General features: G+C 49.4%; 1 protein-coding gene across 1 annotated transcript; it reads right to left on the minus strand.

Annotated features, from left to right (window-relative positions):
- Positions 1-3,599: 3,599 nt before the first annotated feature.
- On the minus strand, positions 3,600-7,762 carry LOC116835510 (tubulin beta-2 chain). Its single transcript, XM_032798390.2, has 4 exons — positions 7,654-7,762; positions 5,637-5,745; positions 5,182-5,292; positions 3,600-4,887 (listed from the first exon to the last, which is right to left on the minus strand). Exons 1-4 carry the CDS (start codon positions 7,708-7,710, stop codon positions 3,827-3,829), a joined length of 1,338 nt encoding a protein of 445 aa, XP_032654281.1. The 5' UTR covers positions 7,711-7,762; the 3' UTR covers positions 3,600-3,826.
- Between the last annotated feature and the right edge of the window lie 1,180 nt (positions 7,763-8,942).

The following is an 8,942-nucleotide window of genomic DNA, read 5'->3' on the forward strand; positions in this document are numbered from 1 at the left end:
CAAGAATACGGCTAGCATTGTAACCAGTGACTGATCCTTTCTGAGCTAGTCCAGCTTTCCCCAGGTATAGTGTCAGCACAAGGAAAGGCTAGAGACCCAGATGTAATTAACAAAAGGAAAAGAGGGGGCAATCTCACCAATACCAGACCCTCACCTCTGGGGCTTGGGTTTTGAGGGTTTTTTTAAATAAATCAACCTTACATAGCTATGTAGGGATTATCCAGCCCTGTCACAGTAGTGTAGTATCTACACACCATTAAAGGTGAGCTTTCTTGCCAGTGCTGTTTGCATGAATTATGAAGCATATTCTGTACATATTCATATCCTCTAGGTACATTCTGCAAATATCCACCTGGTACAATTACATGCTAGGAGCTCATTTCCTTATTTTTGAGTGCATTGGTTCTGACTATTAATGTGTGAGGCCTTACTGGAAACCACCAATAAGGGTTGGCATTAAGTCTCAGTTGTATAGTTCTTGCCAAAATCTTTTCTATTGCACCCATAACTATTGCTAAATAGAGACTATCTGAGGTATTTAGAATGCATAAGCCTTCTACACTTATCACAGTTGAATCTGAAAGCAAGGCTCCAGATGATACACTCCAACTAGACATTTATGATGCCTCTGTCAAATGATTGTTTACAGCAGTGAGGGGCTGGCAGATTCTATTCTGGAATCCTGATCAGAAGCATAAATTTTCTTTGTGAGGGAGAGGTGTAACCACAGTAAGGGAGTGAAGGGCACATCTGCTTATTATCTGCTCATTACGTACATGGAGGCTGTCATCCTTAGATTTGTGTAATTGGCTGTCTCCAGGGTATTAAAGGTTCAGTTGGAGTCTAGTGTTCTAGGTATAAGATGACATTGATCTTCCTATCCCACCAGTTCTCAAACTGTGGGTCAGGACCCCATTTTAATGGGGTCACCAGGGCTGAAGTTAGACTTGCTGGGCCTGGGGCAGAAGCCAAAGGCTGAGCCCCACCACCCGGGAGCCAAAGTGCAAGCCTGAACCCCACCACCCAGGGTCAAAGCCCAAGCGCAAGAGCTTCAGCCCTGGACACAGGGCTCAAGCTTTGCCTTCAGCCCTAGCCCTGTGCAGTGGGGCTCAGGTTACAAGCCCCCTAAGCTGGGGCTGAAGCCTATGGGCTTTGGCCCCACCACCTGGGGCAGCAGAGCTCAGGTAGGCTGCGTTCCGTTCCCCCTCCTGAGGTCACATGGTAATTTTTATTGTCAGAAAGGGGTTGCGGTGCAATGAAGCTTAAGAAGCCCTGTACCTATTCCCAATGTGAGACCCATCTTCTTTCTGTAGCTTATGATTTATTTTTCCTGCACCCCTACAAATCCAATTTTTCTCCCACCTCAGGCCCAGAGATTATTTTTCCTAGACTGTAACCTTATATTTGCATGGATTGATTGACAGGTTACTAAGCTTTGTAGAAAATACTTTACCCAAAACTATCCTATTATATATCTTAATGCTTCTCTTCTTTGGGAGGTCTGACAAAACCTGAACAGACAGCAAACCGTCAAAGGGGTAGGAAGGCATCCTGCTTTCCAGCAAATGAGCAATACTGAAAGTACTTAGTGAGTTAATTCTCCATAAGCCTCATCTCATGGATGTATTGATGATGCTAAAACAGAGTAGGAGATGAAACATCCTGAGGGTGAATGGGAGATGCAACAGTCATGACTGCTGTAAGCAGCACTGTACTATCACCTATATATGAGTGACACGGATGTTTGAGATTAGACTGTGCATGATTGGAGGAATAGTCTGCCCCCATTGCATACTTATGCTCTCTAACTTCCACAAGGCAACTGTGCCTAAAAAGGAATTTGGTGGACCTGCTACACCACCCCCAATTTCGAGCACCGTACATTAGCACTGTTAGAACAGGCATGAAAGCGGACAAGATTTTCAGTGCAGCCCCATCAGGAAATTCAAAAGGACAGTTACTTTGACAACCACAGCAGCCTACTTTTTTTTTTTTTTTTTTAATGTGATTAGGACTTGAGGCACTATAACCTAGGGTATAAATCAGCACAACACAATAGAGCTGTGTGCAGACAAGCTGGGGTAAAATAAATATTAAATACACATAGTGGGCTCACTCAGTCAAGCAATATTAACTTGACCAATCATTTCACCTAAAGGCCAGAAAGCAGGCCTTTGTGTATGTGCTCTAAGTTCAGCAGAGGTTGAGCTCAACCTTAAGCCACAGTTAGTGTTTCTGTTATTGCCCACTTTTTTACCACTGTTATTTTGACTTTCTCCCTGAGGAGAAAGGCCGTGTCAAGTTAAGTTTGAATAAAGAGAAACAATGAAACAAAACATGAGTGCACTGTTGTACTTACATTAGTGAGAATTAGACATGAAAAGTTTTAATGTGTAAAAGAGCTGCTGCCTGCAGTAATATCAGATAGGCCAGGGCATCACAGATGAAGTCAGAACCTGCCCAGAGTGGCTATTTCTCTCCACCATCCTACTGTGCTAGGGTAGATTTACTCTCATTTAGGGAACCCCCCTAAGGCCCTCTAACTGGAGAGCCTTAAGATGTGTTATAGGGTCACTGGTCCCCTTGCAAGGGAATAAAATTTTCATCCTCAGGTTAGTTATGGCCTTTGGGAGCAAATGCCTTTTAACTCTTCCTCGCTATACACATCCCCAAGTGGAGAATAATTTAGAAGGCTCCTGGCTCCTCTGACCTTCCTGCGAGAGTCAAGCTGCATTCTTTTTGGCATTTACTATTAAAGTTACAGCCAGCAGGAATTCTGCAGAGGCCTAGATCTAGTGTGGGACAGTCAGTTGTAGAGTTCTTTAAAAATAAAAAAAGTCTGCTGCAAGAGGGTAGTTAAGTTCTCCGTTTTGATGTTTGTTTAACCTTCAAGCAAGTCATACTAGATTGATCCAGTTTGGCCAGAAGCGTAGCATGTTGGTGAGTTGGCTTAGCTGCTATTTTGGAAAGTGTTCACCTTTGACAATAAGAATTAATTGCCTGAACAGCTCTTTGGGCATAACATACCCTCTCAACCATGACTACAATATTGCTAATGCAATTCTAACCTCCTGCCTCTCTGCATACAGTTTTCCCATTTCACAAATGGGAACTGGGTTGCTCAGGATCATTGGAGTCATGGGGAGGTGAAGCTGCCCAGCATGCTGGAAGCCCTGTAACAAGTCCATTAAGAAGAGCTCTTGAATGACAAGAGAAGGCTGCAGTCACACTGAAATCAGTTTTAACAAGCTAATACTGCCTAGCTGACCTCACTATCATGTATTCCCATATATAGAAGTTACAAGATCCTTGAGTGAAGTGTCTTGTTTCGGTCAAAGGAACTTTTCCCCAACAATAGATTGGTGGTTTGACTTCTACACCAGGGTACAGTATTTTTTACTAATATGATCTCCAAAAAATGATTAACTAGCTTACTTACTAGAATGTCAGGGAAAGTGATTCGATCCCTTGTTTACTGGTACATAACTTCTCAGGCTATTTGCCAGTCACCCATAATTTAATGTGAGACTGCAAGTAGGGAGCTAGTTCCAGCTCTGATTTTCTTGGTCTGAGAGGAGAGAAATAAGTCTAAGACACCATTTAGAACACAGATGCCTTTTATATTTGAGAAGTTAGCCATTTAAACAGAAGATTGAGTTATTTTTGCAACTACTGTTACATTGTCAAGGTTACAAAACTGCTGACAGAGGCAACAGTGGAGGGCACCAAAGGACATAATAAAGCATGCTTCACCACAACTGTGAACAGACTTCAGTCAGAGCACTTGCCTGCCTTTACTAAAGATTTTCCTAAACCTTTTTTAATCTTAAGCCTCATCCTCCTCGCCTTCCTCTTCAAATTCTCCCTGCTCATCAGCAGTGGCATCTTGGTATTGCTGATATTCTGAGACCAGGTCATTCATGTTGCTCTCTGCTTCAGTGAACTCCATCTCATCCATGCCCTCACCAGTGTACCAGTGCAAGAAAGCCTTACGCCGGAACATGGCCGTGAACTGCTCAGAGATTCTCTTGAACAGCTCCTGAATGGCTGTGCTGTTCCCAATGAAAGTGGCAGACATTTTGAGGCCACGGGGGGGAATGTCACAGACAGCCGTCTTGACATTATTGGGGATCCATTCGACAAAGTAGCTGCTGTTTTTGTTCTGGACATTGAGCATCTGCTCATCCACCTCCTTCATGGACATTCGGCCACGGAATATTGCTGCCACAGTCAGGTAGCGGCCATGGCGGGGATCACAGGCTGCCATCATGTTTTTAGAATCAAACATCTGCTGTGTTAGCTCTGGCACCGTCAGAGCCCGGTACTGCTGGCTTCCACGGCTAGTTAGAGGGGCAAACCCTGGCATGAAGAAATGCAGACGGGGGAAAGGCACCATATTGACTGCCAGCTTGCGAAGATCAGCATTCAGCTGTCCAGGAAACCGGAGGCAGGTTGTCACACCACTCATGGTGGCGGAGACCAGGTGGTTGAGGTCCCCATAGGTAGGGGTTGTGAGTTTCAGTGTGCGGAAGCAAATGTCATACAAGGCTTCGTTGTCAATACAGTAGGTTTCATCTGTATTCTCCACCAACTGGTGGACAGAAAGGGTGGCATTGTAGGGTTCAACTACTGTGTCTGACACCTTTGGAGATGGCATTACACTGAAGGTGTTCATGATACGGTCTGGGTACTCCTCCCTAATTTTGCTGATGAGGAGAGTTCCCATCCCAGACCCTGTGCCACCACCTAGAGAATGGGTCAGCTGGAAACCCTGTAGACAGTCACAGCTTTCTGATTCCTTCCTTACCACATCCAGGACAGAGTCCACTAGCTCAGCTCCCTCCGTGTAGTGGCCTTTTGCCCAGTTGTTTCCAGCACCACTCTGACCTGAAAGGTGGGGCGGAAAGATGATGATTTAATCACCAGAATATGAAGATGTTTCACATGCTCTGTTTAGGACAGAACAGTATTTATATTACAGCAATGCTAGGAACTCCTAGCAAGGATCAGGGCCCCATTATGCTAAGTACTATGGAATGCAAACCTCAGTTACCTACTTAAGTCTCTAGTTTCATGGAGCGAAGTCTATTTTGTGTTAGTGTTAGGCACAGAGTGGGTGTTCAGTTTAAAGCTTTATGACAATAGTAAACCATATATACACACACACACACAATTACATACCAAAGACAAAGTTGTCAGGTCTGAAGATCTGGCCAAATGGCCCAGATCTGACAGAGTCCATTGTGCCAGGCTCCAAGTCAACAAGGATTGCACGGGGTACATACTTATTACCTGTGGGAGGAACAAAAGCCAGATTACAGACTTGCAGTCAGCTATTTAACAAGTGGGCTACTGTGCTTGGAGCCACCTCATCACAATTCACTGAAGACAGACTGCTGCTGCCCAGACAAGTGAAGAAATGGTATTTAAAAAGAACAGCCTTGAGTGAAGTTATGACTTGAATTTCAAGTAGGTGTTAAGGCTTTGCTAAGGATTTAATAGTAATTCAGAGGGAGTGTTTTACCAAGTATAGAATGAACTGAAGTTAATTACATATACCTCTGATGCATGTATATGCTTTAGAACATTTAGTTTTGATTTCAGGAGGACACCCAGCCAAAATAAAAAATAGTTACCAGAGGCTTCATTGTAGTAAACGTTGATCCTTTCTAGCTGCAAGTCACTGTCACCATGGTAGCTGCCAGTGGGGTCAATGCCATGCTCATCACTGATGACCTCCCAGAACTGAAATGCGGTTTTGAAAAGGGCAGTTAGTTATTGTATTAAGCTGTCAGCAGTGTGACCTTCCCCTCCCCCCTCCACATGCTGCCAACCAGGGCTGGCTCCAGACCACAGCATGCCAAGCACATGCTTGGGGCAGCACACCGTGGGTGGCGCTCTGCCAGTTGCTGGGAGGGTGGCAGACAGCTCCAGTGGACCTGCCGCAGGCGTTTCTGCAGACAGTCTGCTGGTCCCATGGCTCCGGTGAACCTCCCGCAGACACGCCTGTGGCAGCTCCACCAGAGCCGCAGGACTGGCGAGCAGCAGAGCGCCCCCGAGGCGTGCCGCCGTGCTTGGGGTGGCGAAATTGCTAGAGCCGGCCCTGCTGCCAACAGGCCTTTTAATGCTTTACAGCAGCATTTCTCAAACTGGGGTCTTCAAAGGGACTCCAGAGGGTCTGCAGGCCCCACTGAGATCTCCTCCCTGGCACACTTCCAGCATGCCAAGGAACAGGCTCACTTGTCCTGGCTCCCCCCCATTTCTTGAATGCCAGGGGGTCTCCACATGCTGCCTGCTCCTCGAGCACCAAGTCTACAGCTCCCATTGGCCAGGAACTGCAGATAATAGGAGCTGTGGGGGTGGTGCCTGCAGGCAGGGGCAGCGCATGGAGACCATCCCTTCCCCCACCCACTAGAGGGATGTGCCAGTTGCTTTTGGGAACTGCCTGAGGTAAGCCCCGCACCCCCTTCCACACCCAAACTCCCTCCCAGAATTTGCACCCTCTCCCACACCACAACTCCCTGCCCCAGCCTAGAGTCTGCACCCAAACTCCCTCCTGAGCCTGTACCCCCTCCCATACCCCAATCCCCTGCCCCAGCCCAGAGCCTGCATCACTCACCCCCTCCTGCACCCAAGCTCCCTCCCAGAGCCCACACCCCAACCCCTCCCCCAGCCTGGTGAAAGTGACTAAGGGTGGGGGAGGATAGAGTGAGTGGGGCAGGGCCTCAGAAGGTGTGGGGAAGGGGACCTGGCAAGAGCTGAGCAGGGAGGCTTGGGGGTCTCTGAAAATTTTTAAATCATAATGGGGATCCTCAGGTTGCTCAAGTTTGAGCCCTTCTCTGCAGCCCTTCCTGCAGAGTTGCCAGTGGAGTCACCTAATCAATAACTGCAGCAGGATGAGGGACACAGCAGACAAGGCGTTTCCCCGCCAGAAGGTGCAGAGCTACAATGATAGCGCCTCAGTGATGGGAAAGAACAGCAGCAACGTGGCAACTGATTTTTTAACAGTCATGAGCAAGCGCGAGTGCCATTTATCCAGACTAAGGGCAGAACCCCGGGCTTGGGCGGCGCAGAACACAGCTGCAGGATGTCAAGGGCAGATGGGGCTGGTGGGCTGCAATGCCCTCGCTATGCGGATTGTCCGACTGCTTTGACACTGACAAGGAGGGCGTGGCGAGCATTCGGAGGATCGGATTCACTCCGGAGAAGGCGCATCCCCTTGTGCAAAGGGCGAGGCGGCTGGAGCCTGCAGGGAGGCACCCGCTGCTAGCTTGCGGCTGCGCCAGCGAGAGGAATTGTGATTCAGAGCACAACAGCCAGGACTATCCCCCCCTCCCCCAGCCCGCCCGCACACTACCGGAATCGCCTCTGTTCTTTGTGGCTCTCATGAAGACAGCGAGCAGAATACCCAGGTCAGCCCTAAAGCGTCACATTGTTTGGACACCAACCAAGTACTAAAGCAGCCGCCTTTGGGAAGGAGGCTCCGCTTTCTGGAGACGCTGCCAAGGACAGTCAATAGCCAGACATAACACAGCGCAGGCACGAACACTAGTGGAGCATTAAATTAACTCCAGCCCCCGCGTGCGCAGAACTGAGCTGCCCCCTCCCAGCCACAGGGCGAGGGACACAACAAGCGGGGGCCCCGCTCTTTACCTTGGCTCCGATCTGGTTCCCGCACTGGCCAGCCTGGATGTGCACGATCTCACGCATGGCGCCCGAGTCACACGACAACAAACACGTCTGTCCCCGGCTGGTTGCTCCTCCTCGACCCGCTCCCACACCTGCAGCAATGAGCTCTGAGCGGGACGGCCCCCCTGGTCCTCCTTTTATAGAGGGGGCTGCTGGCCCCGCCCCTCGCGCCACGGAGCCCCGCCCCCTCCAGTGCTCTCCGGCTCCCCGCAGCCCTTCTCTGGCGGGTGATGTAATGTCGGGGCTGGGCCTAGCAGTGCGCGCGGGATTGGGGGGGGCGGGTGCTGCATTGTCTGCCGCGCAGGGGGACCAGGAGGGAGCTGTTGCGGGGGGCAGAGTGGGGAGCTGCAGCTTCAGCAGCAGGGAGGGGGCTTGTCACAGCGTGAGGGCAGCGAGCGTCTCCTGCTCCCCGAGCCCCGCAGGGCCCCTGTGCAGAGCAAGACTAGCGCTGTAGGAGCAGGGTGAGGAGCAGCGCCCTGCTCTCCCCCAGCCCTGGCTAAGTGCAGCGAGCGAGACAGCCCCACCCTCTGCACCTTCCACCTAGTAACAGTCACTGACACTATGTAACACGGGGATCAAAGGGCACCCTGCGGGCAGGTAGCTCAAGGCAAACTGGACGGAGGGAAATCTCTCCCTTGCGGTACAAGAGAAGCCTTTTTTAGCGTAAGCGCTTTGCTGGCGCTTACACAAAAGAGTGAATTTAAGTCAGGCTGTGCGAATGGAAGACGTAAGCCTGTTTCATACATAGATCGATCCATCCGCAGCCACCTTCCTCAGCCTTTTGTTTCTTAAGCAGCTCCATTTGCTGCAGCATCAAACATTGCAAGGTGCTGGGGGAGGGGGAAGGAGACAAGTTTGCTGCAATTCCACACACCCCTTCCACGTCGGAGAGCCTAACGCGTTTACAGAATAATGGCTGTGGAACACCAGATCCCCTAATGTCCTTCGTAGTCCCGTGGGGGTGATCACCAAACTCGGACCCTTCAAGAGCCGGTAGATACAGTGTGAGGGTTACAAGTGGTTTGTAATATAAATCCTGTATTCTTGAGGGACCCATTCTCCTACCCAGTGGAAAACAGGGACCGCTCCAAGATCAATACAGGAAAATGGGCTCTTCCTGAGACATGGCTCAGGCTGGATAGGCTGCATGCGGTTGTGTGATACCCAGCCTGTTTTTCAATGACTTTGTTTAAATGTAAACTCTACTATTACTTGATTATTTGATTTTTGCTGGAGAGGAGAGCAGATTAAGG

This window comes from Chelonoidis abingdonii, chromosome 2 (genome assembly GCF_003597395.2).
Source record: "Chelonoidis abingdonii isolate Lonesome George chromosome 2, CheloAbing_2.0, whole genome shotgun sequence".
NCBI classification, from domain to species: Eukaryota; Metazoa; Chordata; order Testudines; family Testudinidae; genus Chelonoidis; species Chelonoidis abingdonii.

Bases quoted from the DNA above. Each gene is read 5' to 3' on its own strand.
- LOC116835510 (XM_032798390.2), bottom strand. From the start codon at position 7,710: ATGCGTGAGATCGTGCACATCCAGGCTGGCCAGTGCGGGAACCAGATC. The intron at 5,746-7,653 runs GTAAAGAGCGGG...ACCGCATTTCAG, and splicing joins GGAACCAGATCGGAGCCAAG to TTCTGGGAGGTCATCAGTGA. The intron at 4,888-5,181 runs GTATGTAATTGT...CCCACCTTTCAG, and splicing joins ACCTGACAACTTTGTCTTTG to GTCAGAGTGGTGCTGGAAAC.